Source organism: Ochlerotatus camptorhynchus, unplaced genomic scaffold (assembly GCF_037179485.1).
Source record: "Ochlerotatus camptorhynchus isolate MF236.1 unplaced genomic scaffold, CSIRO-AGI_Acam_v1.1 ptg000531l, whole genome shotgun sequence".
Taxonomy (NCBI): Eukaryota; Metazoa; Arthropoda; class Insecta; order Diptera; family Culicidae; genus Ochlerotatus; species Ochlerotatus camptorhynchus.
The window spans coordinates 25,177-42,504 of NW_027041015.1; the positions used below are offsets into that span (position 1 = coordinate 25,177).

The 17,328-nt window shown below is 37.8% G+C and overlaps 1 protein-coding gene across 1 annotated transcript in view; it reads left to right on the forward strand.

Moving 5' to 3' along the window:
* Nucleotides 1-247: 247 nt before the first annotated feature.
* The window catches only part of ppk29 (pickpocket 29), a 68,610-nt gene continuing 51,529 nt past the window's right edge, over nucleotides 248-17,328 (forward strand). Inside the window, exons 1-2 of the mRNA XM_065236189.1 lie at nucleotides 248-380; nucleotides 15,996-16,056. Of these exons, the coding sequence (XP_065092261.1) occupies nucleotides 248-380; nucleotides 15,996-16,056 (194 nt within the window). The remainder of the gene's footprint in view (nucleotides 381-15,995; nucleotides 16,057-17,328) is intronic.

The following is a 17,328-nucleotide window of genomic DNA, read 5'->3' on the forward strand; positions in this document are numbered from 1 at the left end:
TAGGTTATGTTTTTTATTGAGTTCAGTGCATTTATTGAGCCGAACTAAACATGTTGAAAACTTTTGGGAAATCGTTAACATATTTTCTGGATAATTGTTCAATTCATGGCTTACGTTACCTTGGCTCAAGGTGTAATGTTCTAGGAAAGTATGTTAATCGGATCATCAATGCTTAAAATGTTATAATAAATCATAATTTCATTGCAGACTGTTTTGGCTGGTAATGATAATTTGTTCATTCACTTCGATGACCCTAATACTGCTGTATACATTAGAAAGTTTCGACGAGACAGTCAATATCAATATAGAAACATCTTATCTCCGGTGGAATAACACATTCCCAGCTACTTCAATATGCTACACAAAAGGACGAAGTTTAAGTAAGTTTAAGGGATGATATTATTTTTACGGGTTGTCTATAAGCTTCGTAGGCATACATACTTTGTTAATGTTTAACTCTCCTTAACTCTTTGTTTGGTAGACCTTTTATATGGCTTAATTTTTGCTAAAATCCTCGCAGTACGAAACAAGTTACATCAGCTTCTTATTTTCACGATGAGCTGTTTCACACCAACTCATGAATCGAAAAATGCGCTTTTTTTGCTTTTGAAGTTTTATTGATTTTTTTACCGCTTGTTTTTTTTTCTGAAAGGCCATATATTTTCCTACAACTTTGTCTCAGAAGGCATTTCAATTATAAGAGTCATTTTCGTGTTATGATTTAAAAAGGCATTTAGAAAAATTAGGCGTGAGTCAAAATGACCGAAGTTACGCATAAACTTGGTTTATTTAGCGAGGAATTATGTTATATTGTGACGTTTTCTAATGTCAGTATCTTGCAACCGACAACATTGCAGATGGAAAATATAATTTTTATATACAGAAAATTTTGTATAAACTGACTGAGTGTATGATTATTTTTCTTACTCTTTATTTGTTTCAAATTCAAAATAAATTACATTTCATTTTAACCTAGGTGCTCCAGTTACTACAGTAACTTACCAGCCTTATTTGTTATGATATATATGTAAGTGTGTTTACATTGTAGTATTTTAAACAGGTTTTTCAAACCTGCATGTCAGTATAACAATTGATATCTTAAAACTAAAAACTAAAACTAAATCTTATCTAAGTATAAAGGGAATTAATCGTTGCAATTGAGGATTGCAACGATTTTGCCTGAAATTATTAATTATTTTGTTGGACATTTGTTCTAAAGTCTTATAAAGACATTCGAAATTCTATGTACCTCGGTAGTACTGTACCAGGGAGGCAATTGAAATCTTCAATCTTCAGAACTTTTTTTCTGAATCCTTTAAAGTGCTTGTTTCCTGGTAGTGCAACAACTAGACCATATTGGCACAGCATAAAGCATGGCCGGTCTAAAAACTTGTTTAAATATTAGAATTTTATTCGTGAGGCAAAGTTTTGATTTCCTGTTTATAAAAGGATACAAACATTTTATATATGTGTTACATTTGGTTTGAATGTCCTCAATGTGATATTCAATAGTTAATTTTTGGTCAAGTATTAATCCAAGATATTTCACTTGGTGACTACTACTAGGAAGCTCTAGGCTTATGTGGAAATATTATAAGTTGAGTTTTGGAAGCGTTGGGAGAAATCTTCAATTTTTGTAAATAAGAAGAGAAAATATCTAAACTTTTCTGGAGTCTGCTGCAAATAACACGAAGACTTCTTCCTTATGCGGAAATGCCTATGTCATCAGCGAACAAAGATTTGCGGCAACCCTGAGGCAAATCAGGGAGGTCCGAAGTGAAAATGTTATACAATATAGGCCCAAGAATGCTACCCTGAGGAACTCCTGCTCTAACAAGTAGTCGTTCAGATTTGGAATTTTGATAATTTACCTACAGAGTTCTTTCAGTTAAATAATTTTGAACTAATTACATAATACAGAGTGTAAAATTAAACTTTTTCAATTTAGCAATCAAACCTTCACGTCAAACACTATTGAATGCTTTTTCTATGTCTAAAAGAGCAACTCCAGTTGAGCGGCCTTAAGATTTTTTTGAACGGATTAAATTGGTAACTCTTAAGAGTTGATGAGTAGTTGAATGCCCATGGTGAAATCTAAACTGCTCATCAGCAAAAATTGAGTTCGTATTGATTTGAAGCATCATTCTATATAAAATAATCTTTTCAAAAAGTTTACTTATTGAATAAAGAAAACTTATTGGACGGTAGCTAGAGGCTTCAGCTGGATTTTCATCCGGCTTCAAAATTGGAACAACTTTTGCATTTTCCATTTATTAGGAAAGTATGCCATATGGAAACATCTGTTAAATAATTTGACCAAGAAAAACAAGGTACTCTCTGGGAGTTTTTTTGATGAGGATATAGAAAATTACATCATCACCTGGAGCTTTCATATTATGAAACTTTTTAGTTATAGATCTTACTTCGTCCAAATCAGTCCCCCAGGAATCATCAAAAATATTTTCCCGAGAGAAAATATTCAGATAATCCCGAGCAACCTGATTCTCAATAGGACTATTAAGACCCAAACTGAAATTATGGGAACTCTCGAAATGCTTAGCAAGTTTCTAAGCTTTTTTTCCAATTTAATGATCAAAATTTTACCACTTTCTTTTATTTCCGATCTTTTTTTTCAAAAAATCAAATTTTTTTTTTCACGTTTTTTTGTACTTTAGACTATATACTTTCATCCCCCCAAGCCGTTTTCCGATCAGCGAATTCGGTGTCCAGGCATAGCTGACTAATGGTAAGAACCCCCAAATGGTTTTAACTAAAGTCAAAACTTTAAACGCGTTTTTCTCGAAACCACTTTTTTTTTATCGGTCGAAGATTTTTCTCAGAAACTATAAGAGATATTGACTTGAATCTTTACGCATTTTGTTCCTTATTAAATTCTTTGGAGCTTCTCCCACTTTCAGCCAAAAATATTAACATTTAACATTGTTTGAAGCACCTTAAAGCTGCAAAAAAGCGGGCTAAAAATCGCCTGTTTTTTCATATGGCCGCCATTTTGTTAATTTGCAAGATTTTTTGCTGCCAACGGGAGAAGCTCCAGAGAATCTTATGCAGATTATAATTTCATCACGAAATCTGTTTCAGATGAAGCCGTTCCAGAGAAAAGTCTTCGCCCGTCCAGGCGTTTGCGGCGAACAGGGGTCTGTTTGCCACCATTTTGTGACGTCAATAATGTCTTTTTTTGTGTCGAAAAAAATTTATTTGTAAACTTTAATGTTCAATAAACAAGAATCCTAAAGAGTTAGGCGCATTACTATTCATTTTCCTTGAAAAAAAATTAATTGAAAAACAGGCCGAAAAAAGGCAAAAGATTGGGAATACCCCCTTAAGCACTGGAATAGGCTTTTGAGGTTTTTTTTTCAAATTTTTTGTGAGTTTCCAAAAGGGTTTGGAACTCGGGTCTTATTTAGAAACATTAGTTTCAAAAGTTTTGTTCCTCAGGGCAGAGAATCGCTTTTTAATTTGTTTTTGCAAATCCCGCCAGATAGCTTTCATGGCAGGATCGCGTGTTCTTTGATATTGTCTCCTACCGACATTTTTAAGGCGGATCAAGAGCTGAAGATGGTCGTCTATTATAATTGAATCGAATTTAACCTCGTATTTTGGTACTGAGGCAGCTCTTGCTTCAACTATAAAAGTAGTTAGAGATTCAAGAGCATAATTAATTTCATCTTTGGTTTGCAAAGGAATGTTTGGATCAAAAATATATTCGAGGAATTTCACGCTAACTCGACAAATGGTTGGCAGCACCCTCTCAGATGTCAATGAAACTTTGTAAGTGTATAGATTTCGTCTACTTAAGCAACTTTGCATACTTTTTTTTCCTTGATTTGTTTTCCGTCGATCTTATTTTCCGTGCTGAGCACCAATGCTACCGAAAGGGAGGCAGCTCCCACACCTGGACCCTACCTATCGACCCATCAACTCATGAACCGGGAACCAAAGGCTTTAATTCCCGGCGTGATTAGAGATGTTATACCTCAGAACATCCCGGCGGCACCGACTGCGATTGAACCCAGGCCTGCTGGGGTGAGAGGCAATCACGCTTACCACTACACCACCGGCGCCGCTTACTTTACATACTTATTTTCTTTAAAAAAAAAACTAGACCAACATTTGGAAAGGGCAGAACTTTTTTGTCATCATTTTCTTCAAGAAATTATAACTCAATAATGTCAAGTCCTACAAAAATATTGCCCAAGGATGATTTGTAGAGAAAAAAATAAGCTTTTGTAAAAAAATATAAAATAAAATAAAGTCTTTTTTCTACAAGGAATTTTTTTTTTAATGAGATTTCTCAAAAACACCATTTGTTTTTTAATCTTAAACTTTTTCTAAAGATAGACATACATTTTATCTACAACTCGTTGATATATCCCAAGATGGTCACTTTTAAAGGAAAAAAGTTATTCAACAAAAAAAAAATTCGTGTTCGCACTGAATAAAATCTATGATTTTTTATCAGGGTGGGAACGACAAATTTAAAAAATTTGAAAGACGTGTTTCACGTCTACCACTAAATAAGATTAAGTTAAACTCCAAATGAAAAATTAAATGATCTTTTATAAAGCTTTTGAATATTAAGGAAGGGTCAACTAGTTTCGGAGATATGGACGGAACATGTTATGGTAAATATGGGTGTCGATATATTAAATCACATAAATCGCAAACAAGATATTTTTAACGAGTGAGAAAACCAGTTTCAATGTCACAAAATGTACCTAGAAAATATATATTATTTCCCGTTTAAGATGTAGGCTCAAAAAAGGTACGATGTAAGTACGACCACAAGCCTGTCTGTAGGTATACACTATTTGCTATTTAAGGGGAAGCTTACCGGCCCGAAAATAAAAAAATATTTTCGGTACATTTTTATTTCTTTAAAAATATTGGGAAAAAATAACAAAAATCAAAGCAAATCAGTTTGTTCCTTAGATTTTTGTCAAAAATTACATGTAAATTTTTTTTTCTATCTCATCATGAAAAAAAAAATTGGACTCTCAGCAAAACTGAAAAGTCGATGTTTTGTGGTTTTTTTAGTCCCACTTTATGCCATAATGACTTATAAAAAATGTTTTTGCACGTGAATTTTCTTTGAAAAATTAAAAAATATGTGATTTTCTTAGAATTTTGATATCTTTTTGCAATATTTTTAGAAAAATCAAAACGTAATTATTTTTTTCGGAGCGGTGAGCTTCCCCTTAAGTGAAGATGTAGATACGACCCTATTCAATGTAGTGTAGAAACAGTGACAGTGAGAAAATAAATTACTATAACGTTTAATAACAATTATTCTCATGGATGCTTTAAGTGTTTTTAAATACAGTGCTGGTATTTTGAATCCCAAGTGCAACCGAAACAAACTACGTTCCTTAACACCAGCATTAATGCAATCTATGGGATGTACTCACCAACTGAATGTACAGATGCGCATTTGTGAGTCATGCCGTGCATTGGTTCAGCACAATAGATATACATCCAAAAAACCGCGCTCGGATCTGTGCAATCCACAACCATCCACAAGTGGGTATGAACCACCAACAAGTGATGAACAACCATCAACAAGTGGCCACCATATCAGGTAAGAATACTCAGATCGATAAATTAAATTTACACCTTTTTTATTTGTAGGCTGAAAAAATACTTGTTTAAACCTTGCACATTTATTAATTCATGTTTTACTTTTCTTGTCTTACAGAAGTACCGTCAACCCCATCATTAGAATCAATTGCATCAGCGGACCAGTTACAGGGACCATATAATGTGGAAATATTCAAAAGCATCGTTCACACATTGAATGTTTCACCAATTTCATTAAGGAACATGAGGACCGTGACCATGACCATGTCAAAAAGACTGTTATAGATTTCTTTGATAGTAATGATATAAGCAGAACAATGCCTGGAATTAACGATTACGTGTCTGAACTCCGAAATGGCCTAAAATAACGGGTTCAGAAAGCGACTTCTTATGATGTCTCTCAAAGAGGCATATACAATATTTGAAGAAACGTATGCGAGTATTAAAATTGGCTTCACCTTATTTACAACGTTGAGCCCTAAACATTGTAAGCTACTTGATAGTTAAGGTACTCATAATGTATGTGTGTGCACAATCCACGAAAATGTAAAATTAATGCTAAATAGTTTAGGAATCGTATCCCAGGAAGAAATAATGAATAAATTGCTTTATAATTTTTCTATTAGGACGACAGAGTGTTATTTTCGAGCTTGCAAGAAATGTGCCACCAATGAAGATGTTGCAGACGAACTTGTTGCGCTATTAGAAGAAAGTGGTAAAAAAGATGTAATTTTTCAACAGTGGCTAACTACGGATCGTTGTAACTTGGAGAACATTATGAAACCTGCAGATGAGTTTGCCACGTACTTCGTAGATAAAATTGATAAGTTATTCACTCATGACTTTATTTGTAAAGAACGGTCTTTATTTCTAAGGAACAAAAAAGATTCTCTAAAAGAAGATGAATTAATTGTAATTTGCGATTTTTCTGAGAACTATTCATTTATTATTCAGAACGCTGCTCAGGGTTACCATTGGAATAACGCTCAGGCAACTATTCACCCTTTTGTGGTTTATTATATGAACGACAGTAAAATAGAAAACGTTAGTTTTATAATAATATCAGAGGTATTGGCCCATGTTACAATAGCAGTTCAATTGTTCATTTCAAAACTAATAGAAATCTTGAAACTATCAATAGATTTCTCCAAAATTACATTTATGTCAGACAGCGTTGGAAAAGATCGCGATATTTCACGAAGTTCACCAAGGGAAAAGTTCTTTTTTTTTTTTTTTTTTTTTTTTTTTTATTTTAGAGATTTTTAGCCTGAGGCTAGTTCATCTCTTAGGGAAAAGTTCGCGAGTCATAGTGAGCTTTGGTGAACTTTTTCAACACTGATGTCAGATGCACACTTAGATTTTTTCGCCGAGATGGGCACCAACGAGCAGATTGGCATTTTATTTTGCTGGATCTCAGTGAAAAACTTGCCGAGATTCAGCTAACAAACGGGAATTTTGCCGAGATCTCAGCATACAAACATATTTTTTGCTGAATTTCCAGCAAAATAAAATGCCGAGCTGCTCGGTGGTGCCCATCTCGGCAAAAAAATCTAAGTGTGTGGAGCAGCTGCTCATTGTAAGAACAGAAAAAATGTGCCAGTCTATGTAACTTCAAATCAATGCACAAATTGGAAGCAGATTGGCATTTCTTTGCAACATCTCATGGCAAAGGTCCCTGTGATGCTATTGGTGTAACTTTAAAACGAATGGAAAAAAGAGCAAGCCTTGCCCAAGAATACGGAAATACTATTACAACCCCACGAGAGCTCTACGACTGGACAGTTAAACAAACAGAGAAAAGCATCACAAAATTGAATTTCTGTTATATATTTACTGAGCAATACGAAAAAAATTTCAGAAGAACTAGAAGATTTGTTTCACCACGCAAAGCCTGCCGATAATCAAATTACAGCTAAAAAATATTCTAATTCAACGCAGTATTCAAAAAAAAAATTAACTTTGGTTGACAATGTTAAGAAATAATATGTATAAGTTATTCTCTAAATAAGATAATATAAAAATTTATGAAACAAGAACACCATTTTTTCATACTCTGCCAATTAAACATAACATTAAAATTAAATTTTCTATATCATTCACATTAGGATTGAATACGTCTTCAATGTCTTTTTCATGTACCTTTCATTTGGAGCTTGTTTAGTGAAATCCGGTTGAGTGGTAGGTTTCACATGAGTCTCAACATTTCAATATTTTTCATGTCTACACTAAAAAAAATCATTGATTTTATTCAGTGCGAACACGAAAAAGTTTTTGATAAATTACTTTTTTTTTCTTTAAAAGTGCCCATCTTGAGATATATGAAGAGATAATATGTAGAAAAAATTTCTGATTTAAAAAAAAATGTATTTTTGAGAAATCTTAATTTTAAATTTTAAACATTTTTTTTTCTAGAGTGTAGCAATAACGTTTTTAAACTGCGCCGGTGGTGTAGTGGTAAGCGTGATTACCTCTCACCCCAGCAGGCCTGGGTTCAATCCCAGTCGGCACCGCCGGGATGTTCTGAGGCATAACATCTCTGATCACGCCTTCCTTCGGAAGGGAAGTAAAGCCGTTGGTCCCCGGTTCATGAGTTGATGGGTCGATAGGTAGGGTCCAGGTGTGGAAGCTGCCTTCCTGGCACGTCGGTAGCATTGGTGCTCAGCACGGAAAACAAGATCGACGGAAAAAAACAAACCAAAACCAAAGGAAGCTTTACCCGCAAAAACAATTAATACAAAGACTTACACTAAACTCCTTCGCTTCGGCTGCCTGTCCCATGAACAGATCCAACGTTTCCACCAGGTACACCAATCCATGCAGTTCCTCTCGAACCTTCGCTCGAATATCACAGTTGATTGCCGTTAGTAGGAACAGCAACTTCATATCAAAGTATCTAATATCATAGCAAAAATTTCCGTCCCTGAAAAATATCAACTTCATTTTTGACTTTGTCCACCCAAACACCCTCAGCATCCCCCTTCCTACTTGTAAGTTTTGATCCTCCGCATAATGCCCTCGGTGGAAGAATTGTTCAGACACAGCTCCTGGCACTTGCTGCTCTGGAAAATCAAATTGCTCAAGCACTTCAACGCTTCCACCTGGACCTCTTCGCTCGCTCGGCACTGGCAGCTTTCGCCACCGATCCCTGCCAAACCGAGCAAACAAGCCAGCTGCTGCTCCCGGACCGTCTCGTTCAGGTAGGTCTTGTCGCGACTGAGCAGCTTGATCGCCACCAGACAGTCCTCCCGGTGCTTCTAGTTTTGTGCTTCTTTTTCAGGTATTCTTCGATAGCTACTAGATAGAATTTCTCCGTTGTTCCACCAACCGAAAGCTTCAGTCCTTCGCATATTTTCTTATAGATACTCCCAGCAGTGCTGATTGATGTGCAGTTTACGTAAACCATGTTAAGTTTGCTAGCCAGCTTTTGTTCACTTATAATCCTGGTGAGAGTAGCTGTTTTTCCCGTTCCAGGAGGGCCACTAAAATCAATTAAATGTCAGATCAGATCTGGTTCGCATAACGCAAAACACAACTACTTACCTTATGTACAAACTGCCGGGACCATTTTCCGATAAAATGTCTTCAATATACTTTGCCAGATCTTCAGTTTCACGTTCCCGTTCCGGAAGGCATCCAATAGCCGATACACTTATTTCTTCCGCGTCATGATTCGTCGTCACTTGCCGCCGTCCAATTGTTTTTTTTTTTTTTTTATTAATTACTTTATTTGTACAGGCTCAATCGAATAAACTTTACAGAGCCGAATTATCATTTTCGTTATACATTATTGATGTCTTATATTATATATAAGTTAAAGGAGCTGGACCGGATACTCGCGGTTGTCTCGAGGTTAGTGGAGATTTACAATTTTTTTGGATGGGAAAAGACCGTCCAATTGTTGCTTTGGCTCGTTTCGGCGGTGAAGCCTCCGGAATATCGTTGTTCTTCTTGTTAGGTTAAAACAAAACGTCAGCTATTGTTGGTAAACAAACCGACAGCATTGTTGACAGCATTTCCCCATGCACTCAAAAATGTAACTACCCACAAATTTAAAAAACCTACTACTGCGTGCACTTCCATTCTATTACCGAGAACCATGATTTTTCGATAAATTCCTTCCACGCTATTGGTCCTGACCTTTGGGTCCATGGTTGCAATGGTCGTCATAGTAGCTCAAACTTATGCAGTGACGGTGAAGATTTGCAGCACTGATCCTTCCACCCCTGTAGATTCACGAAATGCATCGCTTTTTGAATATATTTATTCAAACTCGAATCATTCTACAGAATTATCTTTGCGTCGCAGTAGGCCTGGCCGTTTTATTTTTTTATTTCAATTGATTTTTTTTCCGTCGATCTTGTTTTCCGTACTCAGTACCAATGCTACTGACGACAGGAAGGTAACTTCCCACACCTGGATCCCACAAATCGATCTATCAAGTCATGGACCGGGGACCAACGGCTTACTTCCCTTCCGAAGGAAGGCGTGATCATAGACTCTATGCCTCAGAAAATCTCGGTGGCGCCGACTGGGATTGAACTCAGGGCTTTTGGAGTGAGAAATTCGTTTTTTTTTATTTGGACTGAATTTGCCATTAGGACACAACCTAAGTTACACGGTGTTTCGTGAAAACCCATTAATACCCATTTTCAAACCATGTATGCAACTGTAAAAAATGGGTAATTTTTAAATCATAAAATGAGTTAAAAAATACCCATTTGAAGAATCAGTTCAGCATAATGGGTGTATTTTTTACCCACTAATGGGTAAAAAAACACTTCGAAATTTTATCGTCTCATTTCCGTCACCGACTCATTGGGAATGCAAACAGTTACTGTCCACAGCCTTTTTTTGCGAAAATGGACGATCTCCGGAAAAGGTTAGATTCCGAAACGTTGGAGAGGCTTATGGATAAGTCAATACAGTTTTATCCTATATGGTATTATAATATTTCGTGTAATAAAATTTGATAGGAACACCTGCATTTATTTTCAATGTATTAGAAAGTTTGTTATATCAACGTGGACAAATAACCAAGCACCTGCATCCTCCATTTGAAAAAAATTGTATTTTTTCCCATTTTGCGAAAAACACAATTTAAGAAAATGGGTTAGAAACGAGAAACGTAGAAGTGCAAGAATCTTTGTAGATTTTTTGCGAATTTCGTAGCATTTTGAAGAGCGGCGTAAAAAATCATATAAGTGGAAGGAAATTTGAAAAAAAATGCAGGTAATATTGTAGAAGATCTAAAGATAGTTCATTACAATTTAAAGAACTTTTATATATGTATTTATTTTATTTTCATCAACCGATGTAGACTAGTACAAATACATATACAAATTTGTTTTTCTTAAGAATATATTTTTTTTAAAGAATTTCAGGGATCCTCGCTTCAGCTTAGGGAACTTCGTTGCAGTTTGTCAGAGATCTTACTTCAAAAAAGCTCCATGAACTTTCCAGATGTTCAAGAATATTATTAGATGATAGGTGTCTTTCCAGAAGTGCAAAGCTATTCAGAGATCTTCGTAGAATTTCGAGAGATGGAAAAAATATGGAATTTGAATAAAGTCAGGGAGTTCCGGAGTTCAGCTGCAGAATAGTTTGGTTGGCTTAGCAAAAACAAAAATCCGTGCTTTTTGATTATATTTTTTAAGTAAATAACTTAAAAACACTCAAAAAGCTCTTACTCGTAAAAAGTGAGTGTGTGTGTGTGTGTGTGTGTTTTTTTTTTTGTTTTTTTTATAGTTAGGTTTAGGAAAGCTTCAGGAAGCCTGGCCTGTAGTGAAGTTGGCACGGTGTGGTATCCACTAGTTGCCTAGTGCAGCTCCACTACAACCCATTCCTTACTCTCTCATCTGCCATCGCTGCTCTTCTCTCCATTTACGCTGCAGCTCCGACATAATCTGCGTGACTGCCCTGCTGACGGCATTCCAAGTGTCCTCCTCTCGACATATTTCAACGACGACATTCTCCACGTTAAGGACGGGCATCTCCGTGGACAGTCAGAGACCACATGCTCCGGCGTTTCATCGACGTTGCCACACTCCGGACACAGGGGTGACGCTGCGTGTCCGAGCCGATGCAGGTATTTCCTGAAGCAGCCGTGGCCAGACAGGAACTGCGTTAGGTGGAAATTGACTTCTCCGTGTTTTCTGTTCACCCAGGTCGAAAGAATCGGTATTAGTCTATGTGTCCATCTACCGTTCTCCGTCGTGTTCCACTCCTGTTGCCACTTAGCCAATGACTCCACTCTCACAGCTTTCCGTACTCTTCCGGCTTCTCTCCGCCTGTAGCACTCGCTGTCCTCAGCCAGGATGATGCCGATTGGGATCATACCGACGATAACGCATACTGGTTCCGACGAGATGGTTCTGTACGCACTCACGACTCGCATGGCCTTGAGCCGGAACGTACTGCTCAGTTTCCTTTGGTTCTGCTTCGTTTCCAGCGCTGGAACCCAGGCTGGACCTCCATATCTCAGTATCGATGATGACACGCTGGCCAGAAGACGCCTCTTGCTACTGCTGGGACCAGCGTTGTTCGGCATGATTCTAGCTATCGCGTTGATGGCCTTCGAAGCCTTCTCACAGGCATATTCGACGTGACTGTTGAAGTTTAGCCGATCATCGATCATCACTCCCAGATATTTTAACACACGCTTCGAGGCTATAGTGTGCTCCCCGACGGTGATTTCTGCCCGCTGTACCGCTTTACAGTTACTGACCAATAACACTTCCGTTTTGTGGTGGGCTATCTGCAGCTTCGCTCCTTGCATCCAGTTACCAATCATGTCGATTGCCTCGGTTGACAACACTTCCACTTCTTCCAGCGTCTCGCCGTGTGTGTGTGTGTGTGTGTGTGTGTGTGTGTGTGTGTGTGTGTGTGTGTGTGTGTGTGTGTGTGTGTGTGTGTGTGTGTGTGTGTGTGTTAAAATTACAAACAAACACACACACACACACATACACACACACACACACACACACTTTCAGCTTCAAAATGTTCTTTTGAATCCTGGCACGTATTTAGTTTATGTTTTTTATTGTATTTTTTTTTCTTTGATTTGTTTTCCGTCGGTCTTGTTTTCCGTGCTGAGCACCAATACTACCGACGCCAGGAAGGCAGCTCCCACACCTGGACCCTACCTATCGACCCATCAACTCATGAACCGGGGACCAACGGCTTTACTTCCCTTCCCGAAGGAAGGCGTGATCAGAGATGTTATGCCTCAGAACATCCCGGCGGCGCCGACTGGGATTGAATCCAGGCCTGCTGGGGTGAAAGGTAATCACGCTTACCACTACACCACCGGCGCCGCTGTTTTTTTATTGTAAAAAGTATTTGGACTGGTCTCACCATGTTAATTTGATCCCCCAATCCATGGGTTACGTAGTTCCGAACACAAATTTTCTTGCACTGCCATGCCTGGGAGGATGTTCGCGTCTAGTGCTTTCCCTAGGAACACCCCGTCAAGTCTTGAGCGAGGCATTTTTCAAATTAGATGCAATCTCCGACACCATCAAAAGACCAGCAGCCGAACACTTTTGCAAGCGGAAAACTTGCTGATTCACGGCAACGTCTGCCACCGAATCACCACCAAAACTCGCAACGGATTCATTATCAGCACTTTTCCGGGCTAATTCACCAATCGGACCGGATTAAAACTCGTCCACGGTGACGAATCTCTCAATAGAACTACGCGCCGAAAGTGTGGCATCCGAACTCGGAGAACTGGGCTCCCGGGAGGCAATTAAACCGACACCAAACAATTGAACTGAAGCTGCGACGTAGATTTTGGAGGTTAAATTCAAGGTCAACCGAAGCACTCAAGGCGGACCTTTTTTTTCTTGCTTCTTTCTTTTGTCACTGCATGTTTCTATTTTTCACTTGCTATATTCTTCTCTTTTTTAATCTAATTTGGCTTCAAAACTGGACGCCTCAACACAGGAAAAAACACGATGTATCACTAAATGATAACTTTATGAACACTTGAAACTAAATTTCAGCACACAAATTAACAAATTCAAGGCAAAAAAAAGCTTAATTCGCTGACGAAAAATTGCAGCAAAAAACACGTCCTAGCTATTACTCGTAAAAAGTTCGTGCTTATAATAAATTAGTACCGAATGGGTTCAATCAAAACTAACTCCCTTTAAAATTATAAAAAAATATCCCAAAGTTTTTATTAAAATAAATTCAATTACAGTCGAATTTCGCTCGTTGGGCTTTCTTTAAGTGGGCTACGTTTTAGTTGGGCTCACGTTAGATGGGCTGTAACCTATTTAAATCGAAGTCAAACGTCATTTCTGAGTGTGTACGTTTGGGTTCCCGCACTATAGTGCTGAGATGTGTGAAAAGAACTTACTTTTGAGTACTTTTTTTTACCGTGTAAACTATAAGAAAGTGGGAGACGAAAGGAGTGACTAAAGAAACAAAAGAGGGAGAATAAAAGTTGTTAGGAAAGTTAAATAAATCTTTGAACTTTAGTAGTGAAGTGCTTGTGGAGTTTTTTTTCTGTGTGTCACGTGCGACCATTCCCTACCCCGCGAAATTGCAATCGGTAAGTGAGCCGACCCTGTGGCTATTGGAGTCATTGAGTCTCAGAAGTGCTCCTGACTGAGGTGGCTGACACTTACAGACTTACGTTTTACGTGATTTTACGTTAGAATTCTATAACAAAAAGTAATGAAAAACCCATCACTGAATGTAAATATGTATAAATAAATACATACATATATTTTTGTTTGTCAATATCAGTCAATGCAGCCCCAACGCTGGTTTAAACAAGTAAACCATAATTGGGGTTGGGTTCAATGCTGATATTGACAAACAAATTAAAGGGTGATACGGTCAAAATTTGGTCAATATCAACTTAACGTATTTCTTTCAATTTTGCATTTAAAAAACCTGAACACCCCTCATTTTGAAGGTGTGTGTGTGTAGAATGTTGCTCCTATTTTGATTTTGGAATTCACTCTTCAGTTGTCAAAATGCCGTCCAAACAAGAAGAGCAGCGTATCAAAATTTTGCTCGCGCATCGCGAAAATCCGAGCTACTCGCACGCAAAGTTGGCAAAATCGCTAAAAGTTGCCAAATCAACCGTTACAAATGTAATTAAAGTGTTTGGGGAACGTTTGTCGACAGCCAGGAAGTCTGGATCGGGGGGAAATCGAAAACCGGAAGCCGCTGAGACGACAAAGAGAGTTGCCGGTAGTTTCAAGCGAAACCCTAACCTCTCTCTCCGAGATGCCGCAAATAAGCTGGGTGTATCGTCTACAACCGTGCATCGAGCCAAAAAACGAGCCGGACTATCGACTTACAAGAAGGTAGGGACTCCAAATCGCGATGATAAACAAAATACGACGGCCAAAGCGCGATCCCGGAGGTTGTACACGACGATGCTGACGAAGTTTGACTGCGTGGTAATGGACGACGAAACCTACGTCAAAGCCGACTACAAGCAGCTTCCGGGACAGGAGTTTATACGGCAAAAGGAAGGGGAAAGGTAGCAGATGTTTTCAAGCACATGAAACTGTCAAAGTTCGCAAAGAAATATCTGGTTTGGCAAGCCATCTGTACCTGTGGCTTGAAAAGCAGCATTTTCATAGCTTCCGGGACTGTCAACCAAGAAATTTACGTGAAAGAGTGTTTGAATAAACGTCTGCTGCCTTTCCTGAAGAAACACGGTTGTTCCGTACTGTTTTGGCCGGATTTGGCATCTTGCCATTACGGTAAAAAGGCCATGGAGTGGTACGCCGCCAACAACGTGCAGGTGGTTCCCAAGGACAAGAACCCTCCCAACACGCCAGAGCTCCGCCCAATTGAGAAATACTGGGCTATTGTCAAGCGGAACCTAAAGAAGACCAAAAAACTGCTAAGGGCGAGCAGCAGTTCAAGGCAAACTGGCTTTCTGCGGCGAAGAAGGTGAACAAGGTGGCTGTACAAAATCTGATGGCAGGGGTTAAGCGTAAGGCCCGGCAATTCGGATTTGGAAAAGCGGAAGCCTAACTGAATATTTTTCCTGAATTTTATACTAATTGAACTTGAAAAAGAAATTTAATTTGATTTTTTAAATAAACGATTTCACCGATTTACACGCGTTTTCCCTTGACCAAATTTTGACCGTATCACCCTTTAATAATAATAAAATAGAATCAGATTCAACAAAATTTAAAAAAATTTTAATCACTGTTTACTGGAAAAGCTAATTCAAAAAGTTTTCCGTTTTTTTTTTCTTCTAAGTAATCATCACCCTATAGTTCAAAGTATTTCCAGATGTTTTCCATGTTTTACATGTTTTCTTTCAGGAAGTCGGCATCCTCTTATTTATATCATTTTATATAGTTATAAAATTATGAACAACCAATGATAATTACAACTTTTATATCTCAACGTATGCGCAGAGTCGATTGGAAAATTTTTGGAGGATCATTGGGCTAATAGGAATTTAACCAAACCAGTCAAGTAAGTGTATATGATGTTTGTTTAAATGTATACCGTATACCTAAGGTCTACTTCTGTGCAGTTTTGGAAAACGTAAAAAATTAAACATTTGGTCACAATTGATATTAAAGTATATGTATACTTACATATTTGAACCGTAGCGAGCAAAAGTGATACATACACTGAGGCAAATAGACATAAAAATTTCATAAGGCTCGACTTATGAACAACATATATGAATTTCAAAAGTGTGACTTATGAATGATTTTCGGGTAACATGAGGTAGCTCTTATACGCCTTTAATCGTTTAATCTTGCCAAGCGTTGAAAGACGATTGGTCAACCCACGGGCCATGTAAGCTCAACGTTCAAGGTTCGGTTCCAGTCTGCTCCGATTTATTATTTTTTGTCAACATTATTTTTCATAAGGTAAATCAATGAAATTCATACTGATTTCTTGTGGCTAAAATTCATAAGTGTTTCTTGTGGACCAGGCTTGCTTCCACTCACTTGCTATAAAAACATGATTTTCTGAATTTTGAAATCATTAGCTGTTTAATCATATTTTGTACTTGTTAGATACAAGAAGAGGTTGAAAGGCAAGTGTTTGACACATGAAACCTGTCAAGTTCGCTTTAAGATAGTCACAATCAGCAATTTTCCGACTCGCGAGCGCTCACTCTGAGTGAACGCTCAAGAATCATAAGATCGCTGATTGTAACACTCTGGTAGCGAAATTGACAGGTTTTCTGAGTCAAACACTTGCCTTTCAACCTCTTCTTGTATCTAACAAGTACAAAATCACATTATAACATCTAATGATTTCAAAATTCAGGAAATCATTTTTTTATAGCAAGTGAGTGGAAGCAACCCTGCTTGTGGAATTCTTACGTTCTTTTGCCTGCATGTAGGTCATTTTTATCAATTTTTTTTTTTGCATCGGCGAATGCAAGGTTCTACCACCGACGAACCGACATGCCACAGGAGCATTTCGCTTTTCCACAATTCGAATTGTCAAACGAGCGATTCGAACTTTCAACCGGGCGATCAGATCTGTCAAACGAGGTGAGACGCAAACCAAGGCAATAAAATTATACGTGGGTTCGTGCCCTTGCTTATGGTGTGACGCCATCGGATGAGTAGATGCGGGTAGTGTTTAACGTATTTTAAATATGGCGTCTTGGGCACGAATTTGAAAGTACACGGACAGAAAATTGTTTGCATTGAACTAAACAAAACTTTAGTTGTATTTAAACAAACAATTCCGGTTGAAATTGTATTGCATTTTGTTGTT